General features: G+C 37.9%; 1 protein-coding gene across 1 annotated transcript in view; it reads left to right on the top strand.

The window, feature by feature from the left end:
* HDAC9 (histone deacetylase 9) overlaps positions 1–20141 on the top strand; it is an 806539-nt gene extending 786398 nt beyond the window's left edge. The window contains exon 26 of the mRNA XM_060020406.1: positions 19976–20141. Within this exon, the coding sequence (XP_059876389.1) occupies positions 19976–20015 (40 nt within the window). The 3' untranslated portion in view covers positions 20016–20141. The remainder of the gene's footprint in view (positions 1–19975) is intronic.
* Positions 20142–22028: the final 1887 nt, after the last annotated feature.

The raw sequence follows: 22028 nt of genomic DNA, 5'->3' as shown, positions 1-22028 counted from the left end.
CCATTTTCAGATATGTTGGCTAACCAGAATCCACAGTACTCGTATCATAAAGATCGACTGACTGAGGATAAAGGTGATAAAGGTGGGAAGGGAAAGCAAAGTGTCTGAATGGAGAAAGGAATTGTCTCGGGTGAGGTGGAGGGGCTATGGGAGTGATGCTGACAGATTACAGATTTATTCCGCGACTTGCAGAATGAGGAGGGAGAAACTCCGGTTCATTTATTCTTTAAACATTTTCTGATTAGTTTTTATGTGCCAGACAAAGTGTTGGGAGTCAAGGTCACAAAGCTTCCGTGGAGTCTTCAAAATATCCACATACTTTGAGATTGTATTAGTTTTCTATTGCTATCTTAACCAAAAAATTACTTCGTGGCTCAAAATGACAAAAAAGGTCAGAAGGGTGACAAGTCTCTGGGCTAAAATATAGAGGTTGGCAAGATCTTTTCCTTTCTGGAGGCTCTAGGGAAGAAACTGTTTCCTTGCCTTTCCCAGTTTCTAGAGGCTGCCTGCATTCCTTGGTTCATGACCCCCTTCCTCTGTCTTCAAAGCCAGCAACTTTACATCTCTCTGACCTTTCTTCAGTCACATCTCTTTCTTCAGTCACATCACATCTCTCTCTGACTGAAAGAAAAAAGCTGGGAAAACTGGCTTAAAACCAGGAAAGTTTCTCTCCTTGTAAGGACTCTTATGATTAGATTGGACTCACCAGGATCATTTCTCTATCTCAAGGTCCTTAACCTTAATCATATCTACAAAGTCAGTTTGGCTACACAAGGTAACATTCACAACTTCCAGGGATTAGGACATGGACATCTTTGGGGGCTGTCATTCTTCCTACCACAGGATCAGACATGAACGACCAACTATTGTAAATGATAGGTCATTTGATAGACCGAGCTCCAGAATAAAAGAAGACCTAACATAGGCCAAGAACTGGGGAACAGATCACTGAGCCAGGGTAGAAAAATGGAGGATTTCAACTAGTAAATAAGAACAAAGGCATCCAAGATACAAAAAATAGCTTGAGCAAACGATCTATTTGTTTTTAATCTTATATTGGAGTATAGTTAACAATATTGTGTTTGTTAGTGTTAGATGCACAGCAAAGTGATTCAGTTATACATATAAATGTATCTATTGCTTTTCAAGCTCTTTTCCCATTTAGGTGATTACAGAATACTGAGTAGAGTTCCCTGTGCTATACAGTAGGTCCTTGTTGGTTATTTTCAATATAGCAGTGTGTACATGTCATTCCCAAACTCCCAGTCTAGTCTATCCCTCCCTCTGCCCCTGCTTCCCCACCGCCCCCCAGTAACCATAAGTTCATTCCTGAAGTATGTCTGTTTCTGTATTGTAAATTAGTTCATTTGTATCATTTTTTAGATTCCACTATAAGTGATATCATATGATATTTGTCTTTCTGTCTGACTTACTTCACTTACTATGATAATCTCCAGGTCCATCCATGTTGCTGCAAATGGCACTATTTCATTCTTTTTTATGGCTGAGTAACATTTCATTGTATATATGTACATCTGCTTTATACATTCTTTTGTTGATGGACATTCGGTTGCTTCCATTTCTTGGCTATTGTAAATAGTGCTGCAGTGAACACTGGGGTGCATGTATCTTTTCGAAGTATGGTTTTCTCCAGATATATCCCCAGGAGTGGGATTGCTGGATAACATGGTAGCTCTATTTTTAGTTTTTTAAGGAACCTCCATACTGTTCTCCATAGTGGCTGCACCAATTTACATTTCCAACAGCAGTGTAGGAAGGTTCCCTTTTCTTCACACCCTCTCCAGCATTTATTCCTTGTAGACTTTTTGATAATGGCCATACTGACTGGTGTGAGGTGATTTCTTATTGTAGTTTTGATTTGTATTGCTCTAATAATTCGTGATGTTGAGCATCTTTTCATGGGCCTCTTGGCCATCTGTATGTATTCTTTGGAGAAATGTCTATTTAGGTTTTCTGCCGATTTTTGGATTGGGTTGTTTGGAGGTTTTTTTGATATTGAGCCTCATGAGCTGTTTGTAAATTTTGGAGACTAATCCCTTGTCAGTCACATTGTTTGCAAATATTTTCTCCCATTCTTTGGGTTGTCTTTTCATTTTGTTTATGGTTTCCTTTGCTGTGCAAAAGCGTTTGAATTTAATTAGGTCCCATTTGTTTATTTTTGTTTTCATTTCCATTACTCTAGTAGGTGGATCAAAAAAGATCTTGCTGCGATTTATGTCAGAGTGTTCTGCCTATGTTTTCCTGTAAGAGTTTTATAGTGTTCAGTCTTACATTTAGGTCTTTAGTCCATTTTGAGTTTATTTTTGTGTATGGTGTTAAAGAATGTTCTAATTTCATTTTTTTTACACTTTTCCTAGCACCATTTATTGAAGAGACTGTCTTTCCTCAATTATATACTCTTGCCTCCTTTGTTGTAGATTAATTGACCATAGGTACATAGTTCTGACTTGCATTTCCCTGATGATTAGAGATGTTGAGCATCTTTACACGTACCTTTTGGTCATCTATATGTCTTCTTTGGAAAAATGGCTATTCAGATCTTCTACCATTAAGGGCTATTGCGAATAAAGCTGCTATGAAGTTTTGTCATTGTGGAAAAAACACATAACATTTACCATCTGAACCATTTTTAAGTGTACAGTACAGCAGTGTTAACTATATGCCCATTGTCATGCAACACATCTCTAGGACTTCTTTGTCTGCAAAACTGAAACGCTATTAAACAACTTCCATTTTCCCCTCCCCCCAGCTCCTGGCAACCACCATTCTACTTTCTAAGAGTTTGAGTACCTTAGATACATCAAATAAGTGGAATCATGCAGTATTTGCCTTTTTGTGACTGGCTTACTTCATTTGGCAGAACGTTTTTTGTCAAGGCTTATCCCTGTTGTAGCATATGACAAAATTTCTACCTTTTTTATGGCTAATATTTCATTGTATGTGTATACCGCATTTCTTTATCCATTCATCTGACAATGGACATTTAGGTTGCCTCCACTTCTTGGCTATTGATGCTTCAATGACTATAAATGTGAAATTATCTCTTCAAGATCCTATTTTGAGTTATCTTGCATATATACCCAGAAGTGGAATTTCTGGAGCATATGGTAATTCTATTTTTAATTTTTGGAGGAACCTAACTCTTTTATACAGGTTTTTACTTTGTGAACACAAGCACTCAGTTTTCTTTAATGTACACTGAGGAGTGGAGTTGCCAAGTTATAGGTAAGTTATATGTCTTACTTTATAAGAAAAACTTCCAAACTGCTTTCCAAAATGGCCATACCATTTTTCATTCCCACCATCAATGAATGACAGTTTTGTATCCTCACCTGCACTTTGTATAATTGGTCCTTATAGTTTTAGCCTTTCTAGTGGGTATGTAGTGATAGTCCATTGTGCTTTCAAATTTTCTCCCAAGAGCCATATTTATGTCCGGATCAGGTCTTCTTGGAACATACCCTCCCTTCCTTCTGTTTGGAATACTTAGCTTGTCTTCCTTCTCTTCTCACTGACCCTTCACTGACCTTCCCATTGTCTTCCAACTTACCTTTTAGATCTCATATCAAATATCACTTCCTCTTTTTGGACAATTTTCACTGACCCTCAATCCCAAAATTAGATCAGGTCCATCTGTTATACTGTATTATGTCTCCCTGTATTTCCAGTACCTAGAACACAGCCAGGGTGCATCACAGACACTCAGTAATTATTTCTTCAATCAGTGAAAACTTCAGTAATCCGGGGAATGCCAGCATTGGTGGAGATGTGGGGCTCTGGAGCTCTCATAGCTGTGGGAAGGTAAACTATGGCAGCATTCTGAAAAGCAGTTTACTACCATTTTTAGTATACACAAAACATATAACCTGGTAATCTTGCTCCCAGGAATGTATATTGAAGACATTCTCATCTAGGGTAATTAGAAGACATGTGCTAAGAAGTTCACTACAGCTTCTTCGTGGTGGGTAGAGAGGAGGAGTCAAACCCAGTGTGCATTATTGGAAGAACAAATGGTTACAATGGGATGAAGGTACACCATGGAGGAGATGACATGTAGCACTTGGCCACTACAGACTAGATAAACATAACTGCTTACAGTGATGTTTATGTAATAACTAACTACACTACTGGGTGAGAGAAGTAAGCAACAGAAATGATACATGTGTGTATAAAGATAAAATAAAAATACATGCTCATAAAACAATAACATATAGCTTTAAAGAGCACCCTATGAACAGATAACATACATAACAGGAATTAGCTCTCTGTTGCCTCCCTCTTGCGAGGGGACCGGAATCACAATTAACTGCTGAACAATCATCAACAGGAAGACACTGGAACTCACCAAAAAAGGTACTCCACATCCAAAGACAAAGGAGAAGCCACAATGAGACAGCAGGAGGGGTGCAATCACAATAAAATCAAATCCAAAACTGCTGGGGGGGTGACTCACCAACTGGAGAACACTAGTACCACAGAAGTCCACCCACTGGACTGAAGGTTCTGAGGCCCACGTTAGGCTTTCCAACCTAGGGGTCCAGCAACAGGAGGAGGAATTCCTAGAGAATCAAACCTTGAAGGCTAGCAGGATTTGACTGCAAGACTTCGACGGGACTGGGAGAAACAGAGGCTACACTCTTGGAGGGCACACACAAAGTAGTGTGTGCATCGGGACCCAGGGGAAGGAGCAGTGACCCCATAGGAGACTGAACCAGATGTACCTGCTAGCATTGGAGGGTCTCCTACAGAGGCCAGGGGTGGCTGTCTCTCACCGTGAGGAAAAGAACACTGGCAGCAGAAGTTCTGGGAAGTACTCCTTGGGGTGAGCCCTCCCAGAGTCTGTCATTAGCCCCACCAAAGAGCCCAGGTAGGCTGCAGTGTTGGGTAACCTCAGGCCAAACAACCAACAGGGAAGGAACCCAGCCCCACCCATCAGCAGACAAACAGATTAAAGTTTTACTGAGCTCTGCCCACCAGAGCAACAGCCAGCTCTACCCACCATCAGTCCCTCCCATCAAGCCTCTTAGATAGTCTCATCCACCAGAGAGCAGACAGCAGAAGCAAGAAGAACTACAATCCTGAAGCCTGTGGAACAAAAACCACATTCACAGAATGATAGACAAGATGAAAATGCAGATGGCTATATACCAGATTAAGTAACAAGGTAAAACCCCAGAAAAATAATTAAATGAAGCGGAGATAGGCAACCTTCCAGAAAAAGAATTCAGAATAATGATAGTGAAGAGAATCCAGGACCTCGGAAAAAGAATGGAGGCAAAGATCGAGAAGATGCAAGAAATGTTTAACAAAGACCTAAGAAGAATTAAAGAACAAACAAACAGAGATGAACAGTACAATAACTGAAATGAAAACTACACTAGAAGGAACCAATAGCAGAATAACTGAGGCAGAAGAATGGATAAGTGACCTGGAAGACAGAATGGTAGAATTCACTGCTGCGGAACAGAATAAAGAAAAAAGAATGAAAAGAAATGAAGACAGCCTAAGACACCTCTGGGACAACATTAAACGCAACAACATTTGCATTATAAGGATCACAGAAGGAGAAGAGAGAGAGAAAGGACCCGAGAAAATATTTGAAGAGATTATATTGGAAAACTTCCCTAACATGGGAAAGGAAATAGCCACGCAAGTCCAGAAAGCACAGAGAGTCCCATACAGGATAAACCCAAGGAGAAACACACCGAGACACATAGTAATCAAATTGAAAAAAAATCAAAGGCAAAGAAAACTTACTGAAAGCAGCAAGGGAAAAACAACAAATAACATACAAAGGAAAACCCATAAGGTTAACAGCTGATTTCTCAGCAGAAACTCTACAAGCCAGAAGGGAGTGGCATGACAGACTTAAAGTGATGAAAGGGAAGAACCCACAACCAAGATCACCCACAAGGAGCTCATTCAGATTCGACAGAGAAATCAAAAGCTTTACAGACAAGCAAAAGCTAAGAGAATTCAGCACCACCAAAACAGCTCTACAACAAATGCTAAAGGAACATCCCTAAGTGGGAAACAAAAGAGAAGAAAAGGACCTACACAAACTAACCCAAAACAATTAAGAAAATGGTAATAGGAACATACGTATCAATAATTACCTTAAATGTGAATGGATTAAATGCTCCAACCAAAAGACACAGGCTCGCTGAATGGATACAAAAACAAGACCCATATATATACCGTCTACAAGAGACCCACCTCTTGTAGGGACACATACAGACTGAAAGTGAGGGGACAGAAAAAGTTATTCTATGCAAATGGAAATCAAAAGAAAGCTGGAGTAGCAATACTGATATCAGATAAAATAGACTTTAAAATAAAGAATGTTACAAGAGACAAGGAAGGACACTACATAATGATCAAGTGATCAATCCAAGAAGGAGATATAACAATTATAAATATATATGCACCCAACATAGGAGCACCTAAATCCACAAGGCAACTGCTAACAGCGATAAAAGAGGAAATCGACAGTAACACAATAATAGTGGGGGATTTTAACACCTCACTTACACCAATGGACAGATCATCCAAACAGAAAATTAATAAGGAAACACAAGCTTTAAATGACACAATAGGCCAGATAGATTTAATTGATATTTATAGGACATTCCATCCAAAACCAGCAGATTACACTTTCTTCTCAAGTGCACACGGAACGTTCTCCAGGATAGATCACATCGTGGGTCACAAATCAAGCCTCAGTAAATTTAAGAAAACTGAAATTGTATCAAGCATCTTTTCTGACCACAACACTATGAGATTAGAAATCAGTTACGGGAAAAAAACCGTAAAAAACACAAACATGTGGAGGCTAAACAACACATTACTAAATAACCAAGAGATCACAGAAAAATTCAAAGAGGAAATCAAAAAATACCTAGAGACAAATAACAATGAAAACACGACCATCCAAAACCCATGGGATGCAACAAAAGCAGTTCTAAGAGGGAAGTTTTTAGCAATACAGGCCTACCTCAAGAAACAAAAATCTAAAACAATCTAACCTTACACCTAAAGGAACTAGAGAAAGAAGAACAAACAAAACCCAATGTTAGCAGGAGGAAAGAAATCATAAAGATCAGAGTAGAAATACATGAAATAGAAACAAAGAAAACAATGGCAAAGATCATTAAAACTAAAAGCTGGTTGTTTGAGAAGATAAACAAAATTGATAAACCATTAGCCAGACTCATCAAGACAAAGAGGGAGAGGACTCACATCAATAAAATAAGAAATGAAAAAGAAGTTACAACAGACACCACAGAAATACAAAGCATCCTAAGAGACTACTACAAGCAACTCTGTGCCAATAAAATGGACAACCTGGAAGAAATGGACAAATTCTTAGAAAGGTATAACCTTCCAAGACTGAACCAGGAAGAAATAGAAAATATGAACAGACCAATCACAAGTAATGAAATTGAAATTGTGATTAAAAATCTTCCAACAAACAAAAGTCCAGGACCAGATGGCTTCACAGGTGAATTCTATCAAACATTTAGACACGAGCTAACACCTATCCTTCTCAAACTCTTCCAAAAAATTGTGGAGGAAGGAACACTCCCAAACTCATTCTGTGAGGCCACCATCACCCTGATACCAAAACCAGACAAAGATACTACAAAAAAAAAAATTACAGACCAGTATCACTGATGAATATAGATGCAAAAATCCTCAACAAAATACTAGCAAACAGAATCCAACAACACATTAAAAGAATCATACACCATGATCAAGTGGGATTTATCCCAGGGATGCAAGGATTCTTCAATATACGCAAATCAATCAGTGTGATACACCATATTAACAAACTGAAGAATAAAAACCATATGATCATCTCAATAGATGCAGAAAAAGCTGTTGACAAAATTCAACACCCACTTATCATAAAAACTCTCCAGAAAGTGGGCATAGAGGGAACCTACCTCAACATAATAAAGGCCATATAAAACAAACCCCCAGCAAACATCATTCTCAATGGTGAAATGCTGAAAGCATTTCCTCTAAGATCAGGAACAAGACAAGGATATCCACTCTCACCACTATTATTCAACATAGTTTTGGAAGTCCTAGCCAGTCAGAGTCCTAGAGCCTACAGAAGTCCTAGTAGTCAGAGAAGAAAAAGAAATAAAAGGAATACGAATTGGAAAAGAAGAAGCAAAACTGTCACTGTTTGCAGATGACATGATACTATATATACAGAATCCTAAAGATGCCACCAGAAAACTACTAGAGCTAATCAATGAATTTGGTAAAGTTGCAGGATACAAAATTAACGCACAGAAATCTCTTGCATTCCTATACACTAATGATGAAAAATCTGAAAGCTAAATTAAGGAAACACTCCCATTAAAAAGAATAAAATACCTAGGAATAAACCTACCTAGGGAGACAAAAGACCTCATGCAGAAAACTATAAGACACTGATGAAAGAAATCAAAGGTGATACCAACAGATGGAGAGATATACCATGTTCCTGGATTGGAAGAATCAATATTGTGAAAATGACTATACTACCCAAAGCAATCTACAGATTCGAAGCAATCCCTATCAAATTACCAATGGCCTTGTTTACAGAACTAGAACAAAAAAACCTTAAAATTTGTATGGAGACACAAAAGACCCTGAATAGCCAAAGCAGTCTTGAGGGAAAAAACGGAGCTGGAGGAATCAGACTCCCTCACTTCAGCCTATACTAGAAAGCTACAGTAATCAAGACAATATGATACTGGCACAAAAACAGAAATATAGATCAATGTAACAGGATAGAAAGCCCAGAGATAAACCCACGCACCTATGGCCAAGTAATCTATGACAAAGGAGGCAAGGATATACAATGGAGAAAAGACAGGCTCTTCAATAAGTGGTTCTGCGAAAACTGGACAGCTACATGTAAAAGAATGAAATTAGAACACGCCCTAACACCATACACAGAAATAAACTCAAAATGGATTAGAGACCTAAATGTAAGACCGGACACTATCAAACTCTTAGAGGAAAACATAGGAAGAACACTCTGACATAAATCCCAGCAAGATCTTTTTTGATCCATCTCCTAGAGTAATGGAAATAAAACCAAAAATAAACAAATGGGACCTAATGAAACTTAAAAGCTTTTGCAAAGCAAAGGAAACTACAAACAAGACAAAAAGACAACCCTCACAATGGGAGAAAATATTTGCAAACGCATCAACCAACAAAGGATTAATCTCCAAAATATATAAACAGCTCATGCAGCTCAATATTAAAAAAACAAACAAGTCAATCCAAAAATGGGCAGACCTAAATAGACATTTCTCCAAAGAAGACATACAGATGACCAAGAAGCACATGAAAAGCTGCTCAACATCACTATTAGAGAAATGCAAATCAAAACTACAATGAGGTATCACCTCACACCAGTCAGAATGGGCATCATCAGAAAATCTACAAACAACAAATGTTGGAGAAGGTGTGGACCAAAGGGAACCCTCTTGCACTGTTGGTGGGAATGTAAATTGATACAGCCACTATGGAGAAGAGTATGGAGGTTCCTTAAAAAATTAAAAATAGAATTACCATATGACCCAGCAATCCCACTCCTGGTCATATATCCAGAGAAAACCATAATTTAAAAAGACACATGTACCCCAATATTCATTGCAGCACTATTTACAATAGCCAGGTCATGGAAGCAACCTAAATGCCCATCAACAGATGACTGGATAAAGAAGATGTGGTACATATATACAATGGAATATTACTCAGCCATAAAAAGGAACGAAATTGGGTCATTTATAGAGGCATGGATGAATCTAGAGACTGTCATACAGAGTGAAGTAATAAAGTGAAAAACAAATATCGTATATTAATGCATATATGTGTAACCTAGAAAAATGGTACAGATGAACTGGTTTGCAGGGCAGAAACTGAGATACAGATGTAGAGGACAAACGTATGGACACCAAGGGGGGAAAGCAGTGGGGGTGTGGGGTGGTGGTGGGATGAATTGGGAGATTCGGATTGACATATATACACTAATATGTATAAAATGGATAACTAATAAGAACCTGCTGTATAAAATAAAATAAATAAAATTCAAAAAAAATTCCCCTCTGTGAAGCTATGAAACTAGAAAATAATCAATACTAAAACTTAAAATGTTTTCACTGAAAAAACAAACAAATAGGAATTAGATTGCTTGCCTTGGAGAAGGAAGAGGAAAGTATAGGGATTAAATTAAATCAATAAACCAAGAGGAAATGTGTCTTTAAAAATAATGTTGTTGGGCTTCCCTGGTGGCTCAGTGGTTTAGAGTCCGCCTGCCAATGCAGGGGACATGGGTTCGTGCCCCGGTCCGGGAAGATCCCACGTGCCGCAGAGCAGCTGGGCCCATGAGCCATGGCCGCTGAGCCTGCGCGTCCGGAGCCTGTGCTCCACAACGGGAGAGTCCACAACAGTGAGAGGCCGGCATACCACAAAAAAAAATAAAATAAAAAATAATAATAGCATTAATATAAATTAACAGATACTGCTTTAAAAATCATAGGAAATGAAATACCCCTTTAAGGGAAAATACAAGAATATAATTTTATGTTATATCTTATCTCAAATTCTTTCTTTCTGCTTTTTATTTTTGCAAATTATCTAAACTACTATGACTGCTGGACCTAACTGATCCTTCCCTTAATATATGAAATCTTTGCCCTTCATCAATAAAGGACCATCTGTGTTCACTTCTACTTGCTATAGCAGAAGTTTGTGTCTTTCAATCAGCTGAACTATTGTACTAAAATTTATCTTTGAATGTTTTATTTTACATTTATTCCTGACCTTCCTATGTCTCTACCTCACCTAACTGAAAAAGGAATTAAATCCAAATATTGAAGATTATCTCTCCCCTTCACCCAGCCCTTTCCACAGCTGTGTTTTTGTTAATCAAGATAACCTTGGTATCTGTCTATAAATGATTGAAGTGGGGAGCCCCCCACGGGGAGCCCCCCACATTTCAAGAGTACTGCTTCTTACTCTTTCACCCAAAACAGCCATTAAAGGGTCATCCCTGACCAGTTCACTTTCTAAGTGTTTCATGAAGATGACTTCTTAAATTAACTTAAAAAAATATGTAGACATTTAACAGTTACCTAGGGACAGGGATTAAGTAAAGATAATACTAAATCCACTGAGAGCTATGGATATGAGAACACCCAGAGAGCAGGTCGTGGATTATTATTTCAGTTTTAAAGAGAAAACTGAGAATCTAGGGACGATGACTTGCTCAAAGTTAAATTTTAAAAATGGCAGAGTTGGGACCTAAATACATCTACCTTGTGAAATCTACCTTGAAATCCAGGATATTTTCCTACTTGCTATACTAGTAATAAAACTTCTGTGTTGCAAGACACTGAGAGATTTGGCTGGTTATGTGTATTTGTTTCATTAGAATGTGGCAGCAGTTAATTAACTATTTTCCAAAAAAGTGGTTAATATGAAATGACTTTGAGGGGAGGAAAGCAAAGAGAAGCATCTGATGGAAAGCTTTATATTGTACCTGAAAGTCCCCATGTTAGAAGAGAAGAAGTTCCATTTTGCAGTGAATGGTTTGTGCTGAAGACACTTCGCTTACCTCCTCAAAGCCTAAGACGGATGTCTGGAGAATGCACAGACACTTACCACTGTCTCTGAAATTCCAGCCACAACTGAGTCCTGGATGTGGGGGGAAGATCATCTTGCTGTGGCTTTGGGTTAGAAGTAGGAAAATTCAGATGGAGGGAGGTATCATCACCAAGACGGTAGAACAGGAGAACTGAGCCTCTCTCCCCACACAAAGACCTGCCAGGAGAGAGTAGGATGATATGTTCAAAGTGCTGAAAGAAAAAAACTGCCAACCGGACTACTTTACCTGGCAAGGTTTTCCTTTAGAAATTAAGGTGAGATAAAAAGACTTTCCCAAACAAAAAAAAAAGTTGAAGTAGTTCATCACCACAAGACTTTCCTTACAATAAGTGCTGAAAGGAGTCCTTCAAACTGAAAAGAAAGTACGATAACTACTAACATGAAAACATATGAAAATGTACAACACACTGGCAAAGGTAAGTATATAGTCAGATTCAGAATACTCTAATAGTATAATATGGTGATGTGTTAAACACTTAACTCTAGGATAAAGGTTAAAGGACAAAAGTATTTTAAATAGCTACAGCTACAGTAATTTGTTCATGGATACACAATATTAAAAAAAAAATCATGACATCAAAAACAAACTATAGGGCTTCCCTGGTGGCACAGTGGTTGAGAATCTGCCTGCCAATGCAGGGGACACGGGTTCGAGCCCTGGTCTGGGAAGATCCCACATGCCGTGAAGCAACTAGGCGCATGAGCCACAACTACTGAGCCTGCGTGTCTGGAGCTTGTGCTCCGCAACAAGAGAGGCTGCGACAGTGAGAGGCCTGTGCACCGCAATGAAGAGTATCCCCCGCTCGCCACAACTAGAGAAAGCCCTCGCACAGAAACAAAGACCCAACACAGCCAAAAATAAATAAATAAATAAAATTAAAAACAAAAAAAACAAACTATAACACACCATTGTAAAGCAATTATACCCCAATAAAGATGTTAAAAAAAATACTATAGACAGGAGGAGTAAAAGGGTAGAGTTTTGTATGCAATTAAAGTTAAGTTGTTGTCAGCTTAAAATTAGACTGTTATATCTATTAGATGTTTCAAGTAAGCCTCCGGGTAACCACAAAGCAAAAACCTATGGTAGGACTTCCCTGGTGGCGCAGTGGTTAAAAATCCCCCTGCCAATGCAGGGGACACGGGTTCAAGCCCTGGTCCGGGAAGATCCCACATGCTGCCGAGCAACTAAGCCCGTGCACCACAACTACTGAGCCTGGGCGCTAGAGCCCACGAGCCACAACTGCTGAGCCCACATGCTACAACTACTGAAGCCCGTGAGCCTAGAGCCTGTGTTCTGCAACAAGAGAAGCCACTGTGATGAGAAGCCCGTGCACTGCAACAAAGAGTAGCCCCCACTCGCTGCAACTGGAGAAAGCCCGCATGCAGCAATGAAGACCCAATGCAGCCAAAAATAGATAAATAAATTTATTTAAAAAAAAAAAAGAACCTATGGTAGATAGGTAAAGATAAAGAGAAGGGAATTAAAGCATACCACTATGGAAAGTCATCAGTTTAAATGGAAGACATTAAGAGAGGAAGAAATGAACAAAGTAAGTACAAAACAGCAAGAAAACAATTAACAAAAGTGGCAATAGTAAGTTGCTAACTATCAATAATTATTTTAAATGTAAATGGCTCCAAGTGAAGGTATGGAAACGGATATTCCATGCAAATAGAAAACAAAATAGAGCAGGAGTAGCTATACTTATATCTGGAAAAAAAATAGACTTTAAGTCTAAACTGTAACAAAAAACAAAGAAGGTCATCATATGGTGATAAAGGGATCAATTCATTAAGAGGATATGATAATTTTAAATACATATACACCCAACATCCGAGCATCTAAATACATTAAGCAAATACTAACAGATCTGAAGGGAATAATATAGACAATAGTACAATAATAGTAGGGAACTTCAATACCACACTTTCTACAATGGATAGATTATCCAGGCAGAAAATCAATAAGGAAACATTGGACTGGATTATACTTTATATCAGATGGACCTAACAGACATATACAGAACATTCCATGCAACGGCAGGAAAATACCTATTCCTCTCAAGTGCACATAGAACATTCTCTAGGATAGGTCATATGTTAGGTCACAGAACAAGTCTTAGTGAATTTTAAAAGAGTGAAATCATACTAAGTATCTTTTATGACCACAGTGGTGTGAAATTAGAAATCAGTAACAGAAGGAAAATTGGAAAATTCACAAATGTGTGGAAACTAAACAACACATTCCTGTATAACTAATGGATCAAAGAGGAAATCAAAGAGAATCAAAAGTTATCTTGAAACAAACAAAAATGGACACACAGAATAACAAAACTTATGGGATGCAGCAAAAGCAGTGCTGAGGCAAATTTACAGCAATAAATGCATACATTAAAAAAAACCCTCAAATAAACAACCTAACTTTACAGCTTAAGGAACTAGAAAATGAACAACAAACTAACCCCAAAGTTAGGATAACAAAAATCAGAGCAGAAATAAATGAAATAGATAATAGAAAAGCAATAGAAAAGATCAACAAAACTAACAGTTGGTTTTTTAAAATGATTTTAAAAATTGACAAACCTTTAGACTTACCAAGAAAAAAAGAGAGAGGACTCAAATAAATAAAATTATAAATGAAAGAGGAGACATTATAGCTGATACCACACAAATACAAACCATCACAAGAGACTACTATGAACAATTATATGCCAACAAATTGGACAACCTATAAGAAATGAGTAAGTTCCTAGAAGCATACAACCTACCAAGACTAAATCATGAAAAAAATAGAAAATCTGAACATACCAATAATAAGAAGATTGGATCAGTAAACCAAAACCTCTCCAAAAAGAAAAGCCCAGTCCCAGATGGTTTCACTGGTGAATTCTTCCAAACATTTAAAGAAGAATTAACACCAGTTCTCAAACTCATCCAAAAAATTGAAAGCCCGCCCTCCCTCCCCACCCAAAAACTGGTGTCTGAGAGACATTACCTGTCATAGCTGTCTTTTCACAAGGTCCCACCTCCCAGACTCACCATGGGACTTGGGGTAAGTGACAATCCCACTTTCTGGTCATCTGTTTCTCTTTTTTATTTTTTTTGGCTGCGTCAGGTCTTAGTTGTGGCATGTGGGCTCTTCATTGAGATGCGTGGGCTTTTCTCTAGTTGTAGCACATGGGCTTCTCTCTAGTTGTGGCACGTGGGTTCCAGAGCACTTGGGCTCTGCAGTTTGTGGCACACGGGCTCTCTAGGTGTGGCGTGCAGGCTCAGTAGTTGCGGCACTTGTGGGGCGTGGGCTTAGTTGTCCCGCAGCATGCAGGATCTTAGTTCCCTGACCAGGGACTCGTCATTTGTATCTGAATATCTGATTTACTGATTTAGGGAATCTATCACTCCTAAACTCATTTTATGCAGCCACTACCCTGATACCAAAGCTAGATAAGGATACTGCAAGAAAAGAAAACTATAGGCCAATAACCCTGATGAACATAGATACAATAATCCTCAGCAAAATACTAGCAAACCAATTTCAACAGCACATTAAAAAGATCATACACCATGAGCAAGTGGGATTTATCCCTGGGAGCGAGGGTGGTTCAACATATGCAAATCAATGAATGTGATACACCACATTAATGAAATAAAAGATAAAAATCATTGTCTTTTCAATAGATGCATAAAAAGCAGCAGACAAAATTCAACATTCTTTCATCATAAAAACTCTCAACCAAACTGGGTATAGAAGGAACATACTTCAACATAATAGAAGCCATATATGACAAACCCACAGCTAACATCATTCATACTCAACAGTAAGAAGCTGAAAGATTTCCCTCTAAGATGAGAAACAAGACAAGGGTTTCTTAACATGATCCTGTACTTGTATGTAAAAAATCCTAAAGACTCCACCAAAAAAAAAAAATGGCTAGTAATAATAAATGAATTCAGTAAACTTTCAGGATAAAAACTAAGATCTATATACCAAAACCAGTAAGATCTGATGAAACAAATTGAAGAAGACACAAATAAATGGAAAGCTATTCCACATTCATGTATCAGAAGAGTTAATATTGGTAAAACATCCACACTATTCAAAGTCACTGATAGGTTCAATGCAATCCCTCTCAGAATTCCAATGGCATTTTTCACAGAAATAGAAAAAAAATCCTAAAATTCAGTGGGATTACCAAAGACCCTGAATAGCCATAGCAATCTTGAGCAAGAACAAAGCTGGAGGCTTCACACATCCTGAGTTCAAATATTACAAAGCTGTAGTAATCAAGAGTATGGCATTGGCATAAAAACAGACACATAGACCAATGGAACAGAATTGAGAGCCCACAAATAAACCCTCACATATATTGTCAACTAATATTTGACAAGGGAGTCAAGAATACTCAATGTGCTAACAATAATCTCTTTGATAAATGGTGTTGGGAAAACTGGACATTCATTCATATGCAAAAGAAAGAAACTGGACCCCTACCTTATACCACTCACAAAAATTAACTGGAAATGTATTAAGAACTTAAATGTAAGAATTGAAACTATAAAACTCTTAGAAGAAAACAAAGAAAAAAAGCTCCTTGACTTTGGTCTTTACAATTAATTTTCTGGATATGACAACAAAAGAAAAAGCAAAAAAGGCAAAAATAAGCAAGTGCAGGGGCTTCCCTGGTGGCACAGTCGTTAAGAATCCACCTGCCAATGCAGGGAATACAGGTTCGAGCCCTGGTCCGGGACGATTCCACATGCTGTGGAGCAACTGGGCCCATGCACCACAACTGCTGAGCCTGCGCTCTGGAGCCCGCGAGCCACAACTGCTGAGGCCCGCATGCCTGGAGCCCACTCTCCACAACAGGGGAGGCCACCACAGTGAGAGGCCCGTGCACCGCAACAGAGAGTAGCCCCTGCTCGCCGCAACTGGAGAAGGTCCGCGTGCAGCAACGAAGACCCAACGCAGCCAAAAATTAAAAATAATAAATAAATTTATTAAAAAATAAAAGCAAGTGCAATGACGTCAAACTAAAAACTTTTGCACAGCCAAAGAATCAACAAAGTGAAAAGGCAACCTATGAAATACAAGAAAATATTTGCAAACCATGTATCTGATAAGGGGTTAATATCCAAAATATATATGGAGCTCATACAATTCAATAGCAATAAATAAGTGAATAAATTAACTCAATTTAAAAATAGGAAAAGGGGGGCTTCCCTGGTGGCACAGTGGTTGGGAGTCCACCTGCCGATGCAGGGGACGCAGGTTCGTGCCCCGGTTCAGGAGGATCCCACATGCTGCAGAGCGGCTGGGCCCGTGAGCTGTGGCTGCTGGGCCTGCGCGTCCGGAGCCTGTGCTCCGCAGCGGGGGAGCCCACAGCAGTGAGAGGCCCGCATACCACAAAAAAAAAAAAAAAAAAAAAGGAAAAGGACCAGAATAGATATTTTTCTAAAGAAGACATACAAATCGCCAACAGGTACATGGGAAGGTTCTCAACATCACTAATTATCAGGGAAATGCAAAGCAAAACCACACCGAGATATCACTTCACATGTGCTTGCATCAAAAAGACAAGAGATAACAAATTAGTGAGGATATGGAGAAAGTGATCTATTTGCACTGTTGATGGGAATGTAAACTGATGCAGCTGCTATGGAAAACAGTATGGAGGTTCCTCAAGAAAGTAAAAGTAGAACTACCATGTGATCCAGTAATCCCACTTCTGGGTATATATCCAAAGAAAACAAAATCACTATCTTGGAGAGGTATCTGCACTCTCATGTTCATTGCAGCACTATTTACAATAGCCAAGACAAGGAAACCACCTCAGCGTCCAGTGATAGATGAATCGACAAAGAAAATGTGGTATATACATACAACAGAACATTATTCAGCCATAAAAAAGAAGGTTCAACATGGGTGAAACTTGAGAGCATTATGCTAAGACAGAGAAAGATAAATACAATATGATCTCACTTATATGTGAAATCTAAAAACATTGAACTCTCTATATGAGATGATGGATGTTAACTAAACCTATTGTGGTAATCATTTCACAATATATGTAAGTCAGACTATCATGCTCTCCACCTTAAACTGATACAGTGAGGTTTGTCAGTTATTTACAATAAAACTGGGAAAAAAATTGTTGAACTCATAGAAACAGTAGATTGATGGTTAACAGGGCCTGGGAGATAGAGGAGATGGAATGATGTTGATCAAAAGGTACAAGCTTCCAGTTATAGGATGAATAAGTTCTGGGGATCTGATATACAGCATGATTACTACAGCTAACAATACTGTATTGTATACTCAAAATTTGCTATGAGAGTAAATCTTAAATGTTCTCATCATAACAACAAAAATGGTAGTTATGGGAGGTGAAGGATATATTATTGTGGTAAATCGTCACATTGCCTTAAACTTATACAATGTTATATGCCGACTGTATCTCAATAAAGTTTGGAAAAAGTAAATAGGAGAATTCAGTCTCCATTGGAGTATCTAGTTTGAGGATTCTATACCTGTATAATCCACATATTCTCAAATGTAAATAAGTTTGCATGTTTACATATAAATCAGTTTAGTTACTTAAATGTTTTCCTTAATTTAAAAATTTTCTTGTGGGAATGCTGATAATTTTAGTTTGGAAAGATTTTAATAGAGTATGACTCACTTAAATAGCTTTTATCTTATATAGCAGCTCTAAACACTTTCTCACAACCTCCTTATCCAGTATACTGTTGGACAGGCTATAACTTCCTAAGAATTTTTTTTTAAGTATTCCACATGGACTCATTTGGAACTCTCTCCTTTTAGTAATGTTAAATAATGAATACCTAATATTTCTCATTCTTTAGAGGATGCATTAAAATCTTTTTTATTACTGTTCCATGGATAAAATCTTTCAGTGTTTTAAATTTATTATAAAAATGCTAAATTAAAATGGCAACTACCTTATTTGTAGATACACAGAAATCTTGGTTTTTTCTTTATATATCTGTAAAATAACATGGCTAAATTGTTCATTTTTCTTCATTAACAACAGTGTTCCAAATATAGCAATTTGTTCTAATAGAAAAGTAATTCATTATAGAATACTGGCAAGTAGAAAAACAGTATGAAAAAGAAAATTTAAACCACCTACCTATTATTCCACCACCCAGAGAGAACTATCTTCCCAATATTGCATTTCCTTATGGTAGCACAGGCATAACTCTGTACCTGTGTACCATTCAACACAGTTTTATACATATGTTAGATGATGAGGGGACAAATCCAGAGTTAAATAACTACTGCCCCGTAGTGTGTATTGTTCAGAAGTCCATTTTATCTCCTTTATTTTTTTAACCTTCACTGATTCTGTACGGAACATCTTTTTTCCTCACGGGTTTTAAACATGAAACCACAGCTTCACAGAAGTATAGTTACAACATTCGCAGTTGCAACATTAGCAAATCACAGAGCCCAGACTCATACTCAATTCTCCCGGCATCTCAAACCCCAGCATTCTTCCCTCAGCAATCCAGCTACCTCATGCATTTGGATTCCTGCTACGACTTGTCCTTTTGACTAAATTCAAAATCATTCTAAAAGTTTGCCTTAAAACACCCTCAGAGTGTTACTAAATTAAGGCTAAATCTCAAGTATAAATTTTCAAGCAATTAGTTTTGGTTTTGCCAGAGCAGAACACCCCTCAGATGATGCCGAATAAAAACTATTTACACACTACCATAGTGCGTTTCTTGTAAAAACGCTGGGTCTGTAGCAGTGATTTGCTAATCAGATTCAGAATTTGATTTGAAATGCCTCCGGCAGGCAGCCAATCCAGTTATGAAAGAACAGAAGCAAAAAAACCAGAGCCCTGGTGAGTCTCCTCCAGAAGCTAGCTGGGTCCTTTGCTCTCGTTAGCAAACTGGTTCCATAGGAAATCACTGTAATTGCTCCTAAAATAAAATATCATAGTTAATTTTTTCAATAAATTATTGGACTGTACTAGACACAAAACATGTACGTTTTGGAATCTAGAGTTATAAAATATTCTGACATGTTTTAATATAAACAGGAACATTTCCAATGATTGCTTGGATCGAAAATGTTTTTCCACTTGACATTTGTTTATACTTCCTAGGAAAGAAACTCTATTTATGGATAACGGAATAACACAAATAAACATCAGAGAGAGCTGAAAAATCAGCTTTGATTATGTATGAAAATCTACAATGTCATTGTGTACTCTTATGCTGTATTCTGATTGCCTGTTTATTTTTACAGAACTGCTGGCGAGCCTATGGAAGAGGAGCCAGCCTTGTGAAGCGCCAAGTCCTCCCCAGCCTTCCCCACCCCCGATATTTCCTGTGTGTGACATCATTGCATATCCCCCCGCCACCCCAGCACCCTCAGACATGTCTTGTCTGCTGCCTGGGTGGCACAGATTCCATGGAACATAAACACTGGGCACAAAATTCTGAACAGCAGCTTCACTTGTTCTTTGGATGGACTTGAAAGGGCATTAAAGATTCCTTAAAAGTAACCGCTATGATTCTAAAGTTACAGTAAACCACGATTGGAAGAAACTGCTTCCAGAGTGCTTTTAATATGCTGGGTGACCCACTCCCAGGCCCAAAGTATGAACTAGAAACATCCAGTACAGCGTTAGATACTGTTAATTACAGATGGTATGACAGCCAGCGAAATTTTGGGCAAAACCTGAGAAATCTCATTCCTGACATTCTGATCAGTTTTTTTATTGGGAACTTTTTTGTCACACAGTCGTAAATTGTTTACAGGATTTGCTTTCAGCTATGAAAGGACAGCAATTCCCGACAGATCACGGGGGTTTTTTTTGTTTTGTTTTGTTTGTTTTTGGCCTTTGTTTTAACATATGGTTCAACTCTTGCTAGGAAGAGTCCAAGATGGAGGAACGAGGATGAGGCTTTTTTCAGTGGAATAAACCACAGTGTATCTCAAAGTCCAATGCCAAAGCAACCTCACACATTTTATGTAATGGTGCAATATTTTATATCACATTTTTTGAGAAAAATTACCCTGTTTCCCTAACATCCCTCTCTGTGTTCTCACACACAGGAGATTTGCAGTTGATTTAGGATGAAGTCTCCTTCCTCCCTCATACATCCCTTGCTCTGGTGACAGTAGCTCTGAGCATATGTTCCACGGAGGATTTTCAGTGTCTTTGAAAAGTGCATAACTTTTCAAAGGCCATCTTAATTTGTTCCAAATCTATCAAGAACTTATTCTCTCACTTTTATTTTTCTGCTTTCCATCACTTCCTTTCTTCTTGCCTTTCATCCTTCCTTCCTACAAAAAAAGACGAGGATTACCCATAATCTCCCCAATTACTCAGGAGCTTTGAGGACTCAGTTTATTTTCTTGCTTCCCAGGTTAACACAGCTGCTTGGTCTGATGTGTTCTTTTAGCTGTAAAACCGTTGAGGGCTTAAGCAATGTTACTGAATTTTCTAGATCTTTGAAATGTGTTAATGAAGGCATTGCTTATTTGAAGTCACCTTGAATTGAGTTATCCTTGAAGTTGTGCCTTCATGTGGAAAAAACAACACGAACTTAACCTTTACACATGTTGCCTTAGTGTTAAAGGCTAAAAATATAGGACATTTATTTCTGAGATTAAAAGCAACTTACTAAATATAAGTAGGTTATCCCCCTACCTCCCCAAATTCTATTTCAATGTATAACTCAGACACCTAAAGACATTGATGTAGAATACCTCGCAGTATTTAATATCTGACAATGCTTTCAAAAGAGTTGATGTTTCTTTTTATATATTTTCCTAACTCAAAGGATATATTAAAGCCATAAGTGAAGATTGTCATGCTTTTATTCAAAAATCTGAAAGAAACCTTAATTAAAACAAGGTTTTAGGGAAGGCCATGATATGAAAGATATGGGACAATATGGTTTTAGTTAAAGAGGACTCCAACCTGTAAATCAAAGATGAAAGATTTCACTCAAGTAGAATTATATAACTCCCTTTTGTTATACAGTCAGACCATATTTTTCATGCATTTGGTTTTTTTAGGATTACCACTTTAATTTTAAAGACTTTTATTACATATACAAAAATGGCTCAATACTTGGTTTAACATCTTAGAAATTTGAGACACCCTTTGAAATAGGAAATCTGAAATGGAATGTAACTCAGTATTAGTTAAAAAATTACTTTCATTGCATAAGGGTAAGGTCAATCTAGATTCACAATAGTAATGAATTTTTTCCATGACATTTTTAGAGAAATTCATGCCAATCATATTTCCTAGCTCTTGTTGTTTTTGCTGTAATTATTTGAGGAG

The sequence above is a fragment of the Delphinus delphis genome, chromosome 9 (assembly GCF_949987515.2).
Source record: "Delphinus delphis chromosome 9, mDelDel1.2, whole genome shotgun sequence".
In the NCBI taxonomy this organism is placed as follows: domain Eukaryota; kingdom Metazoa; phylum Chordata; class Mammalia; order Artiodactyla; family Delphinidae; genus Delphinus; species Delphinus delphis.
This window is presented reverse-complemented; position numbering and strand designations above follow the sequence as displayed.